This window comes from Doryrhamphus excisus, chromosome 9 (assembly GCF_030265055.1).
Source record: "Doryrhamphus excisus isolate RoL2022-K1 chromosome 9, RoL_Dexc_1.0, whole genome shotgun sequence".
Lineage (NCBI taxonomy): Eukaryota > Metazoa > Chordata > Actinopteri > Syngnathiformes > Syngnathidae > Doryrhamphus > Doryrhamphus excisus.
Window position 1 is genome coordinate 12,703,865 of NC_080474.1, and position 21,675 is coordinate 12,725,539.

General features: G+C 43.4%; 1 protein-coding gene across 2 annotated transcripts in view; it reads left to right on the forward strand.

Annotated features, from left to right (window-relative positions):
• Positions 1-21,675, forward strand: part of ttn.2 (titin, tandem duplicate 2) — a 179,643-nt gene that overhangs the window by 52,914 nt on the left and 105,054 nt on the right. For both annotated transcript variants that reach the window (XM_058081579.1, XM_058081580.1), the window contains exons 65-99: positions 845-1,123; positions 1,198-1,479; positions 1,580-1,858; positions 2,018-2,305; positions 2,686-2,964; positions 3,058-3,339; positions 3,592-3,870; positions 3,942-4,229; positions 4,310-4,600; positions 4,681-4,971; positions 5,061-5,348; positions 5,421-5,528; positions 5,610-5,895; positions 6,871-7,054; positions 7,138-7,221; positions 7,303-7,570; positions 8,384-8,644; positions 8,981-9,190; positions 9,275-9,352; positions 9,434-9,460; positions 10,017-10,073; positions 10,156-10,200; positions 11,656-11,721; positions 11,866-11,931; positions 12,070-12,141; positions 12,210-12,278; positions 12,460-12,609; positions 12,725-12,934; positions 13,045-13,140; positions 13,309-13,407; positions 13,565-16,327; positions 16,543-16,617; positions 16,776-17,606; positions 17,754-17,807; positions 21,504-21,569. In XM_058081579.1, the coding sequence (XP_057937562.1) occupies positions 845-1,123; positions 1,198-1,479; positions 1,580-1,858; positions 2,018-2,305; positions 2,686-2,964; positions 3,058-3,339; positions 3,592-3,870; positions 3,942-4,229; positions 4,310-4,600; positions 4,681-4,971; positions 5,061-5,348; positions 5,421-5,528; positions 5,610-5,895; positions 6,871-7,054; positions 7,138-7,221; positions 7,303-7,570; positions 8,384-8,644; positions 8,981-9,190; positions 9,275-9,352; positions 9,434-9,460; positions 10,017-10,073; positions 10,156-10,200; positions 11,656-11,721; positions 11,866-11,931; positions 12,070-12,141; positions 12,210-12,278; positions 12,460-12,609; positions 12,725-12,934; positions 13,045-13,140; positions 13,309-13,407; positions 13,565-16,327; positions 16,543-16,617; positions 16,776-17,606; positions 17,754-17,807; positions 21,504-21,569 (9,351 nt within the window). The remainder of the gene's footprint in view (positions 1-844; positions 1,124-1,197; positions 1,480-1,579; positions 1,859-2,017; positions 2,306-2,685; positions 2,965-3,057; positions 3,340-3,591; positions 3,871-3,941; positions 4,230-4,309; positions 4,601-4,680; positions 4,972-5,060; positions 5,349-5,420; positions 5,529-5,609; positions 5,896-6,870; positions 7,055-7,137; positions 7,222-7,302; positions 7,571-8,383; positions 8,645-8,980; positions 9,191-9,274; positions 9,353-9,433; positions 9,461-10,016; positions 10,074-10,155; positions 10,201-11,655; positions 11,722-11,865; positions 11,932-12,069; positions 12,142-12,209; positions 12,279-12,459; positions 12,610-12,724; positions 12,935-13,044; positions 13,141-13,308; positions 13,408-13,564; positions 16,328-16,542; positions 16,618-16,775; positions 17,607-17,753; positions 17,808-21,503; positions 21,570-21,675) is intronic.

Sequence of the window (21,675 nt, forward strand, 5' to 3'; positions counted from 1 at the left end):
AGGTTTTCCTTAGATTTCCTCTATTTCGGTTTGTATCATAAGTTACTTGGTTAACTTAACAATCTTAAACTTGTTTTGTAAAGTATGCGTTGCATTTTACAAGACAGCTTTATGTAGTCACTGCCCGTGTTTTTTTTTTCTTCGTCTGCTTGCTTATAATTTGGCGGGTGATATAAAGTCAGTTGGAAAACTTTGCTTATAGTACTAAATGTGAGGCTTTTGAGAAAACTACAGTGAACAAGGCTGACAGATTATTTGTTTGCCATCACTGGATGTTTCCATGAATCAGCAAGTTCACACGGATCATTAAAAAGAATTGAACTTACACACATACACAGCACAGATGTAGCTTAATAATAAACAATAAATATAGCAACTTCTGATTAATCCATGCCAATTTCTGACTTAAAATAATGTACCGATTTAAGCCCCTTCCGACTTCCTATTTATGCCCCACCCACTTTGAGTACAGATATGGATACAGATCATTTAGATGAGTGAATAGATACAGGTACAGGTTCAGATAGAGGTGTACTCGCTCATCCCTAGTTAATGCTCCTGTAGAAACAAAAAAGCAGACCTCTCAAATTAAAAAAAAAATTAGAGTCCACCATTGTTGTCCCAGTTTTAAGCACTATAAGTGTGTTTAATTTTTTCTGAATGAGTTAGTGTAAATTCCCCCTCAAATGACATCATATCAGCCTTATTTCTCCATTTTTGAGGTCACCTCCACTATCAGTGGCTAATTTTATTTATTTTATTATAAACTTTTGGATTTCAGCTTTTGACTTTTGCTGTCATCATTTTTTTGTGCCTCTTTAACGGTTTACTGGTCTCTCCATAGACCCACCATCATTTATTAAAGTACCTGAACCAGTAGAGGAGCTGAAAGGGAAGGATGTGAGTCTGTACTGTGAGATGCGCGGTACAGCTCCCTTCCAGATTACATGGTTCAAAGACAAAAAGCCTCTGATGGAGAGCAGGAAGTATAAGATGTTGAGCGAAGGGACCTCGGCCACTCTGCACGTCATTGGGATTGAGCTGGTGGATGCCGGCCAATACGAGTGTAAAGTCTCAAACAGTGTAGGAAGTGATATCTGCCACACAGACGTTAAACTCAGAGGTCAGTAGACTTGAGTCAAATGAGAATCCTAATTAGATATGTGTCACTTTGCTGACCTTTGTTCGTCTCTCCAGAGCCACCATCTTTCGTGAAGAAACTGTCAAACATGACAGTGATTCTGGGACAGGAGGTGACCCTGGTGGCCACTGTTCAAGGCTCTGAACCCATTACTGTGTCCTGGGTTCAGGACAAGGATCACATTCTCAGAGACGGTGACAACAGGAAAATCACCTTTGAGAACAACCAGGTTGCTCTTAAAGTGTTTACGGCCGACGCAGCAGCTTCAGGCAGATACACCTGCCAGCTCAGAAACGATGCTGGGAGCGTGGAGTGTTTTGCTAATTTGACTGTTCTAGGTTGGTAACCATATAATTCTCTCTTTCTCCCCAAGTTGTTTTCTTTCCCCTTCATAGGCAGCACTGTAAACAAATTCTACTACTTGTGTGTCAATTCCAGAACCGGCCAGGATCGTGGATAAGCCTGATGCTCTGAATGTGACTGCAGGCGATATTGCCGCTCTAGAGGTCAAAGTGTGCGGCACCCCAGAGCTCACACCTAAGTGGTTCAAGGATGGTGTGGAACTGGCCTCCGGGAGGAAATATAAAATCTCATTTACCCGGATGATTTCCAGCCTGAATGTGCTGTCGGCTGAGAAAATGGACTCAGGAGAATACACATTTGAGGTCGTGAACGAAGTCGGAAAGGATCTCAGCAAAATTAATCTCACTGTCTTAGGTTGGTGTCCGATTACATCTAACTTTGTCTTGATGATACAATGTGAGGCAACTATCCAGTTCTTCTTTTGGGCTCCGCACTTTACAGATAAAAGCCGTATTTACGTATTTAGAGTTCCAATGGGAGGAAAAGCTCATTCTATCTTTCCATCCTTAACAGATAAAATCATGCCGCCATCCTTCACAAGGAAACTGAAGGACTGCCACGCTGTGGTTGGGCATGCTGGTGAGATGGAGTGTAAAGTGTCTGGATCGCCACCTTTCACAATTACCTGGTACCACGGTGACGAGGAGCTTCATAGCGGGCCCAATCACGACATATCCTTCAAGGACAACAACTGCACTCTACGGGTGCCCACGCTCAAGCTGTCTGACTCTGGAGTCTATAAATGTAAGGCTGTCAATGAGGCAGGATCCAGTGAGACGACAGCTTCCCTTGAGGTCAAAGGTCAGCAGTGTCTTTGCACTGATTCTTCTTCTTTCAATTGTCTTCTATTTTATCATTTGATTGTTTTTTTTTTATAAAACAACCTCAAATGACATGACACCACCTTCCTATTGGTGGAAAAAAAAAACTTCCACATGAACTAATCAAGGCATCACGGGCCATGTATTTGCTGATGGAGAGGAGGTTACCCCCCTGAGGTTAAACCCCTGAGGTTTAGCCTTTTAGTGCTCCAAGGACAGCTCTAACATGTTGATGCCACCACTGAAAAGTGTCCTATAGTTTTTACTGTGTCCATGGGCACTGCTAAGAGCAACTGCTTTGATGGTCTCATTGTTCTGTGTGCAGTGCAACAAAGTTAGATAAATTTGTATTGTACACAGAGCCACCATCTTTCGTGGTGCCGCCTCAGCCGACCGAGGCCTTGCCAGGATCTGACGTGACCTTCTCGGCAATTGTCAAGGGCAGCGCCCCCCTCCGGCTTAAGTGGTTCAGGGGAACCAAGGAGCTGGAGGCTGGACGGGGTTGTAATTTCTCCTTGAAGGACAACCAAGTCATGCTGGAGCTCTTCCGAGTAGACAGAAGTCACGCTGGAGAGTATACTTGCCAGGTCATCAACGATGTTGGCAAGGAGAGTTTCCCTGTCAATCTAATGCTCAAAGGTCAGTTGAAAATCCTCCATAGTTGTGTGCTCAGTGTTAACTGGCAACTTAAAGTTAGCTGTAAACTAATCTGATCACACTGATCCCGCCCAGAGCCAGCATCCTTTGTGAAGAGGCTGAAAGACGTGTCAGTCGAGAAAGGCAAAACTTTGACGCTTGAGTGTTCCTATGCCGGGACGCCAATGATCTCGGTAAGCTGGTTCAAAGACAAGCAGCAGATCTTTGCGTCATACAAGTACAACATGACCACAACGGAGAGCGCCTGCATCCTGGAGTGTCTCAGTACCGAAGACAAGGATGCTGCTGGGACATTTTCCTGTCAAGTGTCTAATGACGCCGGCCAGGATACCTGCGAGTCAACCGTGACCATTCTGGGTTAGTTCACGCTGCCCGTTGAAAAATGCCAGCTGAATATTGAAAACATTCTTACCTCAAATGCATGCAAATTGAAAAAATGTTTGTTAAGAGTTACTCTGGATACAAACCCAATTAAATCTTGCTTTTAAATCTTACTTTTGATCATGCAAGTAAGCATGCATTTCTTATGTCGTTCTCTAAAAGAAGGCTTTGTGGCTGCGGTATTAGCTTGGTCCAGCAGGCTTCACTCTGATGTGTTCGCCCCTACAGAGCCACCTCATTTCCTGGAGACACTGGAGCCCATGGAGGTGACGTCAGGCGACGCCGTGTGCCTCAAGTGTCATGTGGCGGGGACACCTGAAATCAAAGTGTCTTGGTTCAAGGGCGATGGCAAAGTGCGTTCTAGCCCCACCTGCAGGTTGGAGTATTCCAAGGGCGTCGCCTGCCTCAAACTAAGCAAGGCCACAAAGGCCGACATTGGCGAGTACACCTGCAAGGCAGAGAACAAGATTGGCTCTGCTTCTTCCACTTGCAGACTTAGCGTGCAAGGTACATGTGGGCTCCAAAGGTTTAGCAAAAAAATGTAAAGAATTTTAACATTATGTTATTTCTACCCCCAGAGGCCAAAACGCCACCATCCTTCCCCAAGAAAATCACTAGCCTGCAGCAGACCAAAGGTCAGACAGTGCGCTTTGAATGCCGCGTGGCCGGTTCCTCGCCAATTGAAGTGTCATGGCTGAAAGATGGCGAGCATCTGAGCCAGGGGGGGGAGTTCTCCATGGTGTACGATGATAACACTGCAGTACTGGAAATCAGTCACAGTGATCTTAAGCATTCGGGAGAGTACACTTGTGTGGCAACCAACAGTGTTGGCTCTGCCTCCTGCAGAGCGAAGCTTTCTTTGCAAGGTCAGTGAGGGAAAACATCTTTGAACATAGTCAGACCAGATCAGATGGATCAGATCTTTTTGTCTCTTTCCCTCCTGCAGAGCCCAGGTATCCTCCAGTCTTTGACAGGAAGTTGTCACCAACACAGGCGGTGACAGTGGGAGATAGCATTGAGCTTGAATGTCACATGACCGGCTCCGCCCCCATTAAAGTCACATGGTCAAAAGATCATAAAGATATCCGCAGTGGCGGGAATTATAAGATACGATTCGAGGACAACACGGCCTACCTGAGCATAGTGAAGGCTGACAAAGACGACTCAGGCAGATACTTTTGCCATGCCTCCAATGACATGGGCAAGGACTCATGCTCCTCTGACATTGTTGTGAAAGGTATAGTGATATTGGTGACCGTATCTTTGTGCCAAAACATTCCTAACATATGTCCTGACTGGCACTCTGCTTGTTTTTAGAGCGCAAAAACCCTCCAGTGTTCACCAAAAAGCCGTCAGAGCACATGGAGGACATCGAAGGCAGGCTGGTCAAGATGGAGGCTCGAGTCTCCGGCTCGCAACCCGTGACAGTCTGCTGGTTGAAGGATGATGCGGAGATCTCCAGCTCAGACAAATATGACATCAGTTTTAAGAGTAATGTGGCTGTGCTGTGTATCAAGAGCGGCCAAGTGATTGACAGTGGAAGGTACAGCTGCCAGGCCTCCAACGAGGCAGGGAAAGCAGTTTGCAACGTCAATCTGGGCATCTCAGGTGGGTTGTCTGATGTCTCGAGCATAGCTAATGTTTTATATTGAAGCCTGTTCACCACTGTGGCTGACATTGTGTAATTTGCTCTTCAGAGGCGAAGAAACCACCGGTGTTTGACGTCTCGCTCAAAGCAGCGACTGTGGAGGAGGGCGAGAAGCTCAGTCTCAAGTGTCACGTCTGTGGATCCCCACCCATGAAGATTCAGTGGTTGAAGGACAGGAAAGAGCTGGTGTCAGCCGGCAGCACCAAGATTAGCTTTTCTGATGGGACAGCCTGTTTGGAGATCGGCGCCACTTCCCGTCACGATGCTGGCGACTACATCTGCAAGGCCACCAATGACGCCGGCAGCGAGCTTTGCAGAGCTAAAGTTACAATCAAGGGTAAAGAACTTCCTCATTATTCATAAAAAAAAAGTTTTTTTAGGATTTGCTTACGTTGTATTGTGCTGAAAGGTAAAGAAGCTCCGCCTCCAACTGAAACTGCTGCTGATACTGCTCCGACTAAGAAGCTGGAGAACCTGTTCTTCATCGAGGAGCCAAAGAGCGTGAATGCCACTGAGAGTGAGACACCAGCAAAGCCAAATCATCATTTTCATCTTCTTTCTGTTTGATATGATGACCTCATGGTTGGTGTCTTTGCAGAGGGCTCAGCCACCTTCATTGCCAAAGTAGGCGGTGACCCCATTCCAAGCGTCAAGTGGATGAAGGGCAAGTGGAGGCAGCTCACGCACGGTGGACGGGTCTCCATCGAGCAAAAAGGCCAAGAGGCCAAACTAGAGATCAGAGAGGTAACCAAGTCTGACTCAGGCCAATACAGGTGCGTGGCCTCCAACAAGCACGGCGAGATCGAATGCGCCACCAACCTTTCTGTGGACGAGAAGAAAACATCAGCTCAGCTGGAAGGAGACCTTCGAGCCAAACTGAAGAAGTCAGTTTCCTCACATATATATATATATATATATATATATATATATATATATATATACAGTATACAGTATGTATATATACAGTGGGGAAATCAGTGTTTCATAAAAAATATGTGCAGATCATATTTTTTTAAAAATGAATACGAGGCCGCGGCACGGCGGTCTAGTGGTTAGCGCGCAGACCTCACAGCTAGGAGACCAGTGTTCAATTCCACCCTCGGCCATCTCTGTGTGGAGTTTGCATGTTCTCCCTGTGCACGTGTGGGTTTTCTCCGGGTACTCCGGTTTCCTCCCACATTCCAAAAACATGCTAGGTTAATTGGCGACTCCAAATTGTCCATAGGTATGAATGTGAGTGTGAATGGTTGTTTGTCTATATGTGCCCTGTGATTGGCTGGCGACCAGTCCAGGGTGTACCCCGCCTCTCGCCCAAAAGACAACTGGGATAGGCTCCAGCACCCCCCACACCCCTCGTGAGGAAAAAAGCGGTAGAAAATGAATGAATGAATACGAGGCCAACAACTGCCGAGTCAGGCTAAGGCATCATTTGTTGTGCCATTGATTGCCTCGATGCCGCGTGGGCAACATCCAAGTAGGCAAATCTCTCACAACATGTAGTACAGGCTGGTCAGGAAAACCTCAGTCACATGCTGGGCTGTCTTTTATCTTTTACTGATGAGCTGTGCTGGCATTTCCATGCCAGGACTGCAACCCTGCTGACCAACTACAAGAAACGTCTCACCTCTGTGCTTGCCAACAAGGGTTTGATCAAATATGTATTTTCCCCACTGTATGCATATAAACTGAATTGAAATGCAGATACATGTGATTTGTTGGAACATCTTATTTTGAAATGTCCAAAATATCCCACAAACCTGGGTGGAGTGCAGAGGACTGTCTCATGTTTTTGTATGCAAGACAAAAGACTCAAGAGTATTCAGTATGCATTTTAAACCTTAAACCTGTTTGGCCCGCAGGACTCCGTCCAAGCAGAAGAGTCCCGAGACAGATAAAGACATTGACATTGTGGAACTGCTGAGGAACGTGGACCCCAAAGAGTATGAGAAATACGCTCGCATGTACGGTATCACCGACTACCGAGGACTGTTGCAGGCTATTGAGCAGCTCAAGCAGGAGAAATCAGAAGAAAGTGGAAGACCGGTCAGAGCAACAGTTGCTAGACATTATGATGCACAGGTAGAACAGGGACTAACCATTGTGGCTGTTGTTGTTGTTGTTGACAGGAAGTGGAACGTGCACCGAGAGAGTCTGATGAGGACATGGCACGACTGGTAGCCGACCTGCAGAAAAGAATGGAGCGGACCGAGGTCAGTCGACCGCAGCAACGACAGCTGGTCCATAGCACGAACACATTTCTGACAGGACATGTCCTCTTGTCCCGTCTGCAGCCCGTCACCGTCGTGAAGGACATCTCGGATCAGTCTGTCTTGGCGGACAATGTGGCGGTGTTTGAGTGCGAGATCAAGATCAACTACCCTGAGATTACTCTGTCCTGGTACAAAGGCACCCAGAAACTGGATACTGGTGCCAAGTATGACATCATCATCAACGGAGATTGCCACCTGCTGAAAATTAAGCAGTGCCAAGTGTCCGACCAGGGCAACTACAGGGTGGTGTGCGGGCCGCATATCTCCAGTGCCAAGCTCACAGTCATGGGTCAGTTCTCTGCTGGGTCCTGTTTAGTCAATTTAAGTACAGTAAACCTTGGATATATCGGATTCAATTGTTCCCACTGGTTTTGTCCGATATAAGCGAAATCCGTTATACGTATGCGTATATCGGAAAATGTCAGTTTTACACATATATCAGATTTATATCCGGTATATGCGTAAATCGGATTTTATCCGTTATAAAAAGGCACTTCCTTGACTATGTTTCCAATGTACCTGGACTGGGCAATGAAAATAGACGTAAGGTAATGAGAATTTAACTTTATTGGACTCTGAGCATAACAAATTGTTAATTAAGCTAGGCCCTGTTACGCCCGTCAGGCCTACGTTATTTCCAATAGTGAGGTTAAGATCTCATTCACTGCTGTGCTAGTATTATTGACGTCACTCACTTTTATATTTGTCCTAAATCTGGAGCCAGGAGAAAGACAATAGCCAGTGACATCAACAAGATTAGCATAACGATGCGGCCATCCGATATATGCGAGGGAAATTTAATGGAAATGCATTGGAACAGGACTGGAGATTTTGTCCGAAATAGGCGAAATCCGTTATAAAAAATCCGATATATGCAATGAATTTTTATTGGAAATGCATTACAGAAAAATCGGTTCTTTTTTATCTGCCCGTTGTGAGCGAATTTCCGATATATCCGAGTCTGATATATCCAAGGTTTACTGTAGATGTTAGTATGAGAGAAAAACAGAAATAGGCCAGGAATCACCAATAAATGAACAATATTCAAGATTTGACATTTGATTGACGCACTGACAGGAGCTCTGTTATTCTTCTCTTTCAGAGCCTGAGGTGGAGAAGCACCTGCAGGACACATCGGGTAAGGAAGGCCAGTCGTGTACGCTGTCTTGTCAGTTGTCCATCCCTAACGTAGAGGCTCAGTGGTTTAAGAACGGCCAGCAGTTAGAAATGAAGGGCAGGTTCACGTCCGAGGTCAAACACAAGGTTCAGAAGCTTCATATCAGAGACCTGAAGACTGACGATCAGGGAAGATACACCTGCAGGTACCAGCACCTGCAATCTTCGGCGGACCTCTGGGTGGAAGGTTTGTATCTGGAAACCTCCTTGACTTTGTGCTGGATGCTCTTTCACTAACCCTCTTCTGGTATCCCCTCATCAAACCCAAGACTAATCTGGGACTAGTTTTTTTGTCCTCCTCTTTCTGGGATTGTCTCCTTCTTCCTTAACATCTCACTCCATATTTTCAACATCATCCCACTGGTTGTCCTATTCCATCTACCTTGCTTCGAGTCCATCAATCCATCATCCTAACATCTTCTGATGGCCCCTGCTAACCTTCATGTGGATGTTGTGTTCTTTACTTTACTCTCCCGTGCCTTCTCAGCTGTGACAAACGCGTTCACGTCTTTGTGTCTTTTAGTCGAACAAATTCATTTCACCAAACGTATCCACAATGTCGAAGTCAGCGAGCGCCAAGCAGCCACCTTCGAGTGCGAGGTGTCCTTTGACAACGCTATCGTGTCATGGTACAAAGATACCTGGGAACTGAAAGAATGCCCTAAGTATAACTTTCGAAGTGAGGGGCGAAGACATTTCATGGTCATCCGAAACGTGACCGTTGAAGACGAAGGTGCGTAGAGCGCCACAGAGGCCCGTCACATTTATCCTTGTGTGTCCTTTTCATGACTGGAGTGTTCATGGTCGTCCCATGTAGGCGTGTACTCGGTGATTGTGAGGTTGGAGCCCAGAGGAGAGGCTAAGAGCACAGCTGAGCTTTATTTGTCTGGCAAAGGTACAGTTAAAAGTCAGGCGCCAATTTTGGATTGATTTCTTTCCGTATTTAACGCCTTCTTCGCTCTTCCCCTTTTCACAGAGATCCAAATAGCAATGGTTCCCTTTGGTAAGTATTGTCTTTCTTAGAACAGTCAGGTGTTTGTCTTTGGATGAGCCTCACTTTCACTCTCTTATTCACGACTACGAACAAAAACAAGAATTTCTTGTCTTGACGTTTTTTTTTATGTAAACGTCAAGAATGTGAACTCATGTGGTTGTCTCATGTCGGACCAGAGGCACTGAAGCTCCAAGCAGACATCTTGAATTTTAGCTACCTCTTTGTGGTTATCTGTTTTGTTGTCTGGTTCAATGTTTTCAATATGTTGCTATTACTGTATTGTAGTACTTCTTCGTAATACTTTCCTTCAAAGGGAACTGTAAATGTCATGCTTGTTCAGTTAAGCAATAGAAAGACTACTTCACAAATCAATCCACACCCCCAATATAATTACAGGCTGTATTTGTGACAAGCAGTATTTATACGACTAAATAAGTCACTTTCTATTAATGGTGCGTTAGGATAAAGGTTGTGCACTGGGAGCCTCCCCGAACCTTAAATTTAGCTGCACTTCAGAGAAAGAATTTTTTTTTTTAATTAAACAAATGCCTTCATTTGGCTGTAGATGTGCAAGACTCGTCAGTTCAGAGGCCCGAGGCGCCATCGTCAGTAGAGATTCAAGGTAAGACGGAGTGCAGCCTTCAACACCAAGACATTTGAAGTTGGGAATAATGTCGGTGTGTCTTTTGTCTTTTCTTCTAAAGAATCGACTGAATTCTATCAATACAAAGAAGAAATTGAACAAACAGGTATTCCCGCTCATTCCTATTTGAGTCAGTGCTTTCATGAGAACTGGGGTTTGCATGATATCCCCATTTCTCCGGTTTCCTCCCACATTCCAAAAACATGTTAGGTTAATTGGTAACTGTCCATAGGTATGAATGTGAGTGTGAATGGTTGTTTGTCTATATGTGCCCTGTGATTGGCTGGTGACCTGTCCAGGGTGTACCCCACCTCTTGCCCAAAAGACAGCTGGGATAGGCTCCAGCATGCCTGCAACCCTCGTAATGATAAGCGGTACAGAAAATGGATGGATGGATGTTTACCTTGTAAAAAGCCACTCAATCAGAGTTCTCCAAACTTTCCCCCTGGAGTTGCATGTAGAAGAATTGAAGGTTCTCGGGTGTTTTCTATTCTTCACATTTTATAAGGAAGCTGGTCCAGTGTGGGTCAAGATAGGCAAAGCTGTCGAATAAACATAAAGAAAAAACAGCCCACTTCTCAGCTTTGTGATACAGACAACAAAGAGACTATTATTATTATTATTAGAAGTAGTACTATTTGTAGTTCTATTTATTACTACTACTATTGTTATTTATATATGAAATTGTTTCAACATTTCCGAAAAGGCGTAGGTTATAGCCAAGCCTCTTTAATCGTACCTCTTCTCCATCACTCCACAATTACTGGTAATAGTTAATAAGGTTTGTAAATAGTTTCTTCAATATTAAACAAATGAATAAATAAAGCAATCAAGAGCAAAATAAAATATTATCTAATTGTTTATTTCTATGATTATTATTTACTCTTGCTATTAATATTACTATAATGATTTACTACTAATAATATTATTTCATTATTATTTTGAAAAAATTAAATAATTATAAAATCAAGTTGCAAAATCATTTTTGATGGCTTTAACTAAAAAAAATGTAACAAACGTTGCAAGTTTGTGTATCTTTATCATGATGCACAAAAATAATCAAGACAATATTGTGTAAGACATGCAGGTAGCCAGCCATTTTGGTTTGCAGGTGCAATTTTTGCTATTTTTGCAAATGGCCCTGGGGCCGCACTTTGGAGTATTTCATCTTTGAATGCAAAGTCAAGATGTTCTGCATCAGTATGAGATACTGTTCAGTATGTGTCATTTTTTATTTCTACACAATGCAGTATGATCTTTTTTGTTTCATACTGCAAAAAATCAGTAGGTTTAATTGCCCAAAAATTCATGTTTCCTTGTCCTTTCTTGCGTCCACATAATCGTCTTCATGTTTAAACTTGTGAGATTTTCTTGATTGGAACTGGACAAAGAAGTGGAGGCCTTCATTCTATCCCTCTTGTTGTCTCACATTCCATGTGTACAGGATTTGACCCCTAAAGTCAGGTTCTGTAGTTAACATGGTTCTGATGCATAGATCTCGACCATCATTCTTCAAAACAACAACAACTTATCATGGTTTTCTGTGTTTCCCATCCAATAGTTGTCCAAGAGAGAGTGGAGACACAGGAAGTGATATTGGAAGTGAAAGAGGAAAAGGCTTTCAAAGGTACCTACTAGTCCTGCCCTCTGCTACTAAAATCTTCTACAAATGTCTCACTCTCACCACCGTTGTCATCCCTTCCTTGTCCTTGTCTTTCTTTGTGTCTCATCCTCTTTCTGTCTGATGCTAACGTAATGAGTTTCTTTTAAGTGGCCAAAGTCGAGGAGCAAGAAATCAAGTTGGTGACAGCTGAGGAGGAATCAGCACTACCAAAAGGTACCATCATCATCCATGATGGTTCATTTTGTATTTCAACCTTTAGCCAGGCTGTATTGTATCTGGAGTACATGAGAGATTGTCTTGTACCCGGTATACATGAGAGCCTGTGGCCTGACTCAACTGTTGATACTGCAGTGACCAGAGAAACAGTGGAGGAGAAGCTTCCTGTAGTTTCAGTTCCAGAGAAGAAAGTTCCTGCTATTAAAGGTAGCTCTTCATTCACTTTTCTGTTTATTTGTCCTTGATTTCTAACATTTCTGACTGTATCTTCAAAGAACCGGAGGAGCTTAAAAAGCCGAAAGCTGTTCCCTCGCCACCACTGGAGCCCAGCGTTCCAAAAAAAGGTACACTTGATCTCTCCCGCTGGTGGTCTCTCACCTCTTGTTGCCTCAGTTGTGTTGTACGTCCACGATGTTGTAAACTGTCACTCTGTCTGTCACTCTTAAGTGTGGTGTCCGAACCTTTGGACATGCACTCCATCTGTGTGTGCTAACATTAGTGAATATTTGTGTTGCTCACCTGAAGATGAGCCCAAGCCTCAGGTACCAGCTGAGCCTAAAAAGTTGGTCCCTGCTGCTAAACCAGAACCTGAAGCCAAAGTTACAGCAAAGGCTGAGCCAGAGCCAGAAGCTAAGCCAGCACCACTGAAGAAGCCGACACCGTCGCCTAAAAAAGGTACTTTCTGTCTTGTCTGGCTAATTTCTACCTTCTACCGTCTCTGTATGTGTGTGTCTGATTCTAAAATGGGAGCCCGTCTTTGAATATCAAACACTGTGAATGTTGCTTTAAGTCCCGGAAGAACCTACCAAGATAAAGTCAGAACCTGAACCCAAAACACCAAAAACAGAGCCAGAAAAAAGAAAAGAGCAAGTGAGTAAACCCGAGGAGCCAGTGCCTTTGGCGCCACCCAAACCAGAGCCTGTGGTGAAAAAAGATGAATCACCAGAGGTGAAGGTGTCGAAAATAGAACCACCAGCACCAAAGGAACCCGCCAAGAAAGGTACACTCCATCAACCTTTGGACCTCTTTGTCTTCTTAACTCTTGACTCTCAGTGTCCATCTTGAATTCTTGAAATCATACCGTACATAATGTAAGATTGTATTTCAAAGTGCCGGAGAAACCAGTCAAGAAGGAGGCTGCTGCAGCCCCACAGAAGGTCGACAGAAAAGAAGAAGCACCGCAGAAGAAGCCTGTGGTCACCAAAGGTACCCGAAGCTTAGCGGTTGGTCATTCATTCCAAGCCCCTGCTTCTCAGGGCTCCATCTTTAAGTCACCTTAAATGCTGGTTGTGTTTTGCGCTAACCTCTCTATTATCCTCATCGCATGTTTTGTGTGTCCTCCTCTTTAATTTCTTTCAATGGTCTTCTTTCAAGTTCCTGTGGAGGCAAAAATAGCAGATGAGCCAAAAGCAGCCAAGAAACCAGAAGCTGCTGTGGTTCCGCCCAAACAAGAGCCAGAAGAGCGAGAACGAGGTACACTGATGTTTCTTACTCTCATGACCTCAAGGAAGACGGTTATGAGATGTTTTATCTCTAACATTAACTTGTTTAACTGTGTGTGAGTGTGTGCGCCAGCACGTTCTTCTGCTCTTCATGTGCTCTGCATGTTGTTCTTCAAACCTTCTTCAAGATTTGGAGCCCAAACCTGATCTTGTATGTGAAGACGAGCCTGTACCTCAAAAAGAACTTCAGAAGACACTTGATGAGGTTGTGATGTCACTGACTACAGAAAAGAGTCTTCCTCCTGACATAGTACATGACAAGCTTCCAGAGAAAACACATGATACAGTACCAGAGAAACTTCAAGATAGACAGCCTGAGAAAGTACCTCAAAAGCTTCCAGAGAGAATACATGAGAATGTACCAGAGAAGCTTCCAGATAGAAAATCTCAGAAGGTACCAGAGAAGCTTCCAGAGGAAACACACCAAAAAGTACCGGAGAAGGTTCCAGATAGAAAACCTGAGAAGGTACCTAAAAAGCTTCCAGGTAAAGTGCCTGAGAAAGTATCAGAGAAGCTTACAAATCAAACAAGTGAGAAAACAACAGATTCGCTTTCAGATAAAACACATGACAAATCACCTGAGAAGCTTCCATATACAAAACCCGAGAAAGTACCTGAGAAGCTTCCAGAAGAAACACACGAGAAAGTACCACAGAAGCTTCCAGTGAGAAAACCTGAGGAAGTATTAGAGAAGCTTCCAGATCAAATACATGAGAAAACAACAGAGAAGCTTCCAGATCGAACTCATGAAAAGGTACCTGAGAAGCTTACAGGTAGAAAACCTGAGAAAGTACTAGAGAAGTTTCCAGATCAGATAAATGACAAAACACCTGACAAGCTTCCAGATAGAAAACCTGAGAAGCTTCCAGAGAAAACAAATGAGAACCTGTCAGAGACGCTTCCAGATAGACAACCTGAGATACTACCTGACAAGCTTGCAGTTAGAAAACCAGAGAAGCTTCCAGATAAAACAAATGAGAAACTTCCTGAGAAGCTTCCAGATATACTACCTGAGAAGCTTCCAGAAGAAACATACAAGAAATTACCAGAGAAGCTTCCAGTGACAAAACCTGAGAAAGTACCTGACAAGCTTCCAGACAGAAAACCAGAGAAGCTTCCAGAAGAACCACATGAGACTGTACCAGAGAAGCTTCCAAAGAGAAAACCTGAGAAAGTACTAGAAAAGGTTCCAGATACAAAAACTGAGAAAGTACCTGAGAAGCTTCCAGATAGAAAACCAGAGACGCTTCCAGATAGAAAAACTGAGAAAGTACCTGAGAGGCTTCCAGATAGAAAACCAGAGAAAGTTCCAGATAAAACAAAGGAGAAAATACCTGATAAGCTTCCAGATAGAAAAACTGAGAAGCTTCCAGAAGAACCACACGAGAATATACCAGAGAAGCTTCCAAGTAGAAAACCCGAGAAAGTACTAGAAAAGCTTCCAGATACAAAAACTGAGAAAGTACCTGAGAAGCTTCCAGATAGAAAACCAGAGAAGCTTCCAGATACAAAAATTGAGAAAGTACCTGAGAAGCCTCCAGATAGAAAAACTGAGAAAGTACCTGAGAAGCTTCCAGACAGAAAAGCAGAGAAGCTTCCAGATAAAACAAATGAGAACCTGTCAGAGACGCTTCCAGATATACTACCTGAGATACTACCTGACAAGCTTGCAGGTAGAAAACCAGAGAATCTTCCAGATAAAACAGATGAGAAACTTCCAGAGAAGCTTCCAGATAGACAACCTGAGATACTACCTGAGAAGCGTCCAGAAGAACCACACGAGAATGTACCAGAGAAGCTTCCAGTGAGAAAACCTGAGAAAGTACTAGAAAAGCTTCCAGATAGAAAAACTGAGAATGTACCTGAGAAGCTTCCAGATATAAAACCAGAGAAACTTCCAGATAAAACAAAGGAGAAAATGCCTGAGAAGCTTCCAGATAGAAAACCAGAGAAACTTCCAGATAAAACAAAGGAGAAAATGCCCGAGAAGCTTCCAGAAGAACCACACCAGAATTTACCAGAGAAGCTTCCAGTGAGAAAACCTGAGAAAGTACTAGAAAAGCTTCCAGATCAAATAGATGAGAAAACATCGGGGAAGCTTCCAGATAGAAAAACGGAGAATGTACCTGAAAAGCTTCCAGATAGAAAACCAGATAAGCTTCCTGATAAAACAAAGGAGAAAATGCCTGAGAAGCTTCCAGAAAAGAAACCTGAAATAGAACCCAAGAAGCTTCCAGAAGAAACACACCAGAATGTACCAGAGAAGCTTCCAGTTAGAAAACCTGAGAAAGTACTAGAGATACTTCCAGATCAAATAAATGAAAAAACACCAGAAAAGCTTTCAGATAAAAAACAAGAGAAGCTACCAACTGAAACAAAGGCAAAAATGCCAGAGAAGCTTCCAGCTCGAGAACCCGAGAAAGTACCTAAGAAGCTTCCAGATAAAACACATGAGAAAGTAGCAGAGACACCTTCTCATAAAACAAATGAGAAAACGCCAGAGAAGCTTCCAGAGAAGGTACCTGAGAAGCTTACACATCAAACCCACAAGAACGTACCTGAGAGTCTTACAGGTACAAATCATGAGAAGGTATCTGATAAAACACATGTCAAAGTACATGAGAAGCTTCCAGAAAAAACACATGACAAAGAACCAGAGAAACCTTCTCAGATTGCTGAGAAAGATCTGACACCCCAGAGAACGGGGGAAGACTTCTTTGGCAAAGTCTCTGAAAATGTTGCAGAGAAGCCACCAGGAGGCGGCGTTTTTGAGAAGAACGCAAATAAATATGAGATGATTGCCACGTTGACACATGAGAAGGAACGTTCTGATGAAATATTCTCTGGAGTTGTTGAAGTCAAGGAAGAAGTAGCAGAACATTCAGCCACAGGTACAGCGGAGGCAAAACATTCTTGATTATTTTTGTTCTTCATATGCATGCTATGTCATGAACTCTGACCTCTTCTGGAATGTCAGACTGACCTCTTATTTTGACAGCTGTTCCTCTGTGCTCTTTAGTTTGTGGCATTTGATTGTCTAATTAACTTGTTTTATTTCTGCTTTCCTCTGCTGTCTTTTGGATTGCAAACCTGTTTCACATTGAAGACGTAGAAAGGATTGCAAAGATTCGACCTTCAGAGGTTGAACAAGAGAAACAGAAACTTTCTCCTCCAGAAAAAGGTATAGAACAAGCAACAACTGGACGGACAACTTCGAAATATGACACAAGGAATTTAATTTATTGTCTGTTGTTGTTATGTCTAACACTTGTCTTTGTGCTTTTGTCATCACTTCTTGGCGCCGCCACATGACGCCTCATCTTCATCTTTTTGCCTCAGAGCGGCTCGTTGAAATTGAGCAACAGGAACTTTATGTGGTGACAGAGCGCTTGTCTCCCACAGAGGGGCCGTTGCCCTATGAGGAGGTGGGAGAAGAACATGCCCAAGTGACGTACGAGACGACTATGGGCCATGTGAAGGCTTCGTTGGCTCAGGTGGAAGTCTTGACTGAGACGCAAACACAAAAAAATGAAACGTCTGAATTGAGAGGCAAAATAACTGAAATTATTCCGGAACCAATCAAAAATCTAAATGCTGAGGGCGCCCGGGAGTATAAAACTGAGCAATCTCCAGCGGAGGACCCTACAAAAGACAAACCGATTATACAAGTCAGACAGGAGAGGAAAGACACACGCCTGTCAGGCAAAAAGCAGAGCACAGTCAAGAAGGAAGAAACAACTCTTCAAAGAGAAACCAAAGCCAAAACTGTGAAAGATGACATACACACCACGACAATCCCGACTGTCACAGGTAAACAGGAAGTAGAGGCAGACGTTATTCCAGTTTCTTTGAGGACCAAACAAAGTCCAACTCCAGAAGAGAGTGTTGTGGTTGAGCCCAGTGACATGCTAACAGATAAGTCTGCAAAAAGACACAAGATAGCTGAGAAGAAACAAACATCTGACAAGCTCATTGACAAAAAAACTCAAATAGAACCAGAAGTGTCCGTGTCGGACATCCATCCTCAGCAAACCAAAACGATCAGACACCAGAAAACCCGAGAAGAAGAATCAAGTCCACAATTGGAAGACGCCGTTCAAAAGAAACCTTCAGTCACCGCTAGAAAAAGCCAATTGATGGAAGAAATTCCTTTGGAAGCTACTCCCAAAGGTACAGTTTACGTGCAGTCTTGACGTGCAACCATCATGGGTCATTACTTCAGCCTAATTCCATCACTCTTTCTTCCTCATTTCTCATTTTGATTCTCACACAGAAACTTCTTTCTTGAATATTAACATCTTGCGTGTTTTTTTAAAGAGGCCAAGATGTTTCCTGCCCATCCGGAGATGCTGGAACGAGAAGCTGAGAGAGGTAGAGCGGCAGTAACGTCTGTTGTCTTTTCGTCCACTTGAAACTAATATGTCCATGTTATCTTGTCCTAATCTCTTGGCACCGCTTCATGGTGCTTTTCGCTTCGCTTTACCCCACAATCCTCCTCCTCTAGTGTCTGTGGAAGGAGTACAAAGTGAGGTGCTGAGCAGCATGTTCTCTGAGAAGACAACTCGTGTCCGCAAAAAATCGACAAGAGAAGAAGAAGAAGAAGACCATGACAAAAATGGCTCACTGCACAAATCAGATGAAACTTCAGAACCTGGAATCGAAAAATCTGTTACTGATGGTTCTGAGACAACGGCCGAAAAGTCTTCAGGAATTAGCAAGAGTTTTGTTGGTTCAAGACTTAAATTTGATAAGAAACCGCAGCAGGTAACCAATGAGGCAGATATGAGTCTAGTGCACAAAGACAAACCTGAAGATATAAAATCCACATCAATCATCAGGACAAGCAGTGAATTTCCAGATAAACATGAGCAGGAGGAAAAGCGTGCGAGAAACAAAGCTTTTGAACTTGAGTGTGCGCAGGTACATTTAGCAGGCCAACATCTTATTCAGAACACAACCAGGGAGACAACAGATCCCCTTTCAGAAGAACATCATGAAACTGAGAGTGAGGAACCAACTAAAAACGAAGGTGCCTTTACTAAGAAAATACTATCCCCAGCTTTATCAGTGAGAGGTGAGATCATAGCAAAAACTATAGAAGTTGAAAACCTTCAACCTGGAAAGGAGCTGGAGCAAGCAGAACATGGTGGACAGCATGGGTTCTTTTGTAGACCTGAGAGCACATTGATAGTTTCACCTGACAACATTTATCTACAAGAAGTGGAGGAGAAGAACTATGAAAACCAGATGGAAGCAACCATAAAGGAGAAGGATGTCGAAGAAGACATGACGTTGATGACATCTCATACTGATACAATCCAGATACTAGTAGAAGCTGAAGATGACTCCACCAAATCTAAAGTTGTAGACAGAACATTGAGTGAAGTCAAATTGGATCAGCAGGACAATTTCAAAGAAGCACCAAAAGATGAAACCTTCAACCTCAGTCCTCAATCCTCAGATTCAGAGCTGACATCCATAAATGTGGGTATAGAAGTCTTGGATCATAATCAGGAACCTTGTGTTGATGAATCTACAAAGAACCTGACATCAATGAGGGAGACCACTAGCATCGCTCAAGACACAATCTTTAAAGTTGGTTCACTTTATCAGATGGAGACAGCAGGGTCAGCTGGGATCTTACCAGATGCTTGTGAACCTGAAGATAAGGGATTATTAATTTCTCACTCAGAATTAACATCTCCAAAGATACAACATCCACTTTTGCCTAGAAGTGACACAGATCTCATTGGCCAAGCCTCATCGACGGAGGTCAGAGCTGAAGAACAAACCCACTATCTTGGGAAGACACTCAATCAGCAATCCAAGAAAACAATCTCCAAGGACTCGGTAGAGCCAGAAAAATCACTGGAGCTGAGATCAGCTAAAACTTTTAAGGTGCCTCTAAAAACTGAAAATCAACTAGAAGAAGTGCTGGTTTATCCTCATATTTATGAGTCTAAAACTAAACAGGGGCAGAGACCGATGCAGACGCTTGATGAACCTGTTGCTTCTGAAAAAGCTGCCAGACTGGTCAACATGAATGAAAGTCAGGCAACGACAGTTCTCGAGGAGAATGGTGTACTTCAGAAGGTTGAGGAGATCCCTCAACCACACAACCAACAGGACTTTTGTAAAGAGATCTTGGATGACAATTCTTCATATGAAACATCTCAGACAGAAAAGTATTATGAAGGAGTGCCAAGACATCTCACTAATCATGATCTTTTTGAGAACAACAGGAGTGAGACGTTATCAGAAGCAAAGGTCAGAGACATCAATTCAGGCAAACAAAGAAAATCAGCAAGTCAGGGTTCATCTACAGGAATGAAAATCTCTGAGTCAAATTCAACTGAGGAGGAACAGAGTGAGGTCCAGTCTTACATAGTCCCAGTAATAGTAGAGTATGGGCCCATTGCTCCTTTAGATATGGAACAGGAACTAGCAGAAACAACAACCCCAGTAATGGAGGTGGAGCCACCTCAATCTTTGAACATTGAGGGTGGGAGCTTTAGATTAGACAGTCCGCAGACAACCAGTGGGACAGTTAGAGAACCACAGTCAACCCCAGAACACATCTATGAATCCGAGTTGATGACAACCACAGAAGGCTGTATATCATCTGACACCGTCACGGCAATTGACATTAATGACAAAACAAAAGAAGCTAGTTCCGATATAGATCATATAATTAAGCAGGACAATGCACAGAAGCAAGCCATGTATCAACACTCTCTGATGATGCAAGTATTCCAGGAAAATGTTCCTGTACAGCATTCCCGAATTAAAGTAGAGACAGCAACCACACAGAACCACAATGAAGTCCAGCCCAGAGTTTCTGTGAAAAAAGAGAAAGTAAAAGAACTTGCCTGTATGCCAGAAAAGACCTCCATAACTGAAACATTCCAGATGCCAGTAGAACCGTGTGGTGATACCATCATGGCTAAAAATGAATATGATGACATTTTAGGAAGAAAACAACAAGAAGTCTTAGCACTTTCAGAAGAGCCAGTCCCCCCCGAATCCCTTAAAGACAGACATACTGTTGCAGGTGATATTGTACCACACATAACTAATACAGATGTCTCGTGTAGATTGACAGAGGTAGAACTGAAGCAGCAAATAGAAAAAAAGAAACCTGTCCTGGATTTTGTATGTCAGAGACAACTGATCACAGAAGAAGAAGGAGGAACCCAGTTAGACTATGTCAAATCACTACAGCAGAGCACCCCTGAACGTCTCATCCAAGGTGAACCAGAGAAATTAAAGACATGTTACACAACACACCCGTCCTCCAAAGTCACCAGTCCCACAGATATCACTCTGGAGCACATTCAGTCATCTGTAGATGACACAGAAAGACTCCAAACAGTTTCTGTTGAGGCAGTAAAATTAGATGAAGTTGAGGTAACACCAACAAATATATTCGGGCAGCAGGAATGTCTTAAAGATGAGAACATGACAGCACACACAATAATAGGAGAGGAAACCAGAAGCGACATTCGTGAAAGAGGACAATCAAATGAGAATGATTTGATGGCCACAGTCAGAGAACCTTCAGTAACAGATGAAACCATACCAAAGATGGATCAGTTGGAGGCTACCTTATGGGTAGAACCTCCTCAGAGAGCTGAAGTCCAAAGCATTAAAATGCAAGCAGCCACCGAAGAAAAAAGGCTTTCATCTCTTGGTGGGAAGCAAAATGTCTCAAGAGGTACAGAGAAGAAGAGTGTGACATGTCACCGATCACATGTTTATGACCTGAGCACACATTTTTGTCACCTCATTGTTATCTCAGCGGACGTCATTTTTGTTTGTCCTTGCAAGAGGATGTCTTGTCACATCACCCATTTCATTTGGGCACAAACAAGCATCAACCCCGACAGATTTGTGTTACCTTTTTTGGAGTTTGATGTCCCTCACATCACTTGTATTCATCAGGACAAAAGTCCAAACCAAGCACATTAACCTCTTCAGTCTCGATGTGTCTGTTTTTATTTTATGCTCCTTAGCTCTTGGTGTCAATCATTGTAGACACTCTGACTGTCTTTTCGTTTCATTTCCAAGCTTCAGTGAAGGAGTCACATCTGAAGCCGGAAGAACCAGCGGTGAAGCCCGCTGCTGCCCAAGAAGGTACCTGTCACTCTTAAGACAGCATGAATCTTTCACAAGAAGACATTACAGGGCTTCTCACGAAACATCTTGCAGATGTAGATCTTTGTATTGAATTTACGTGCTT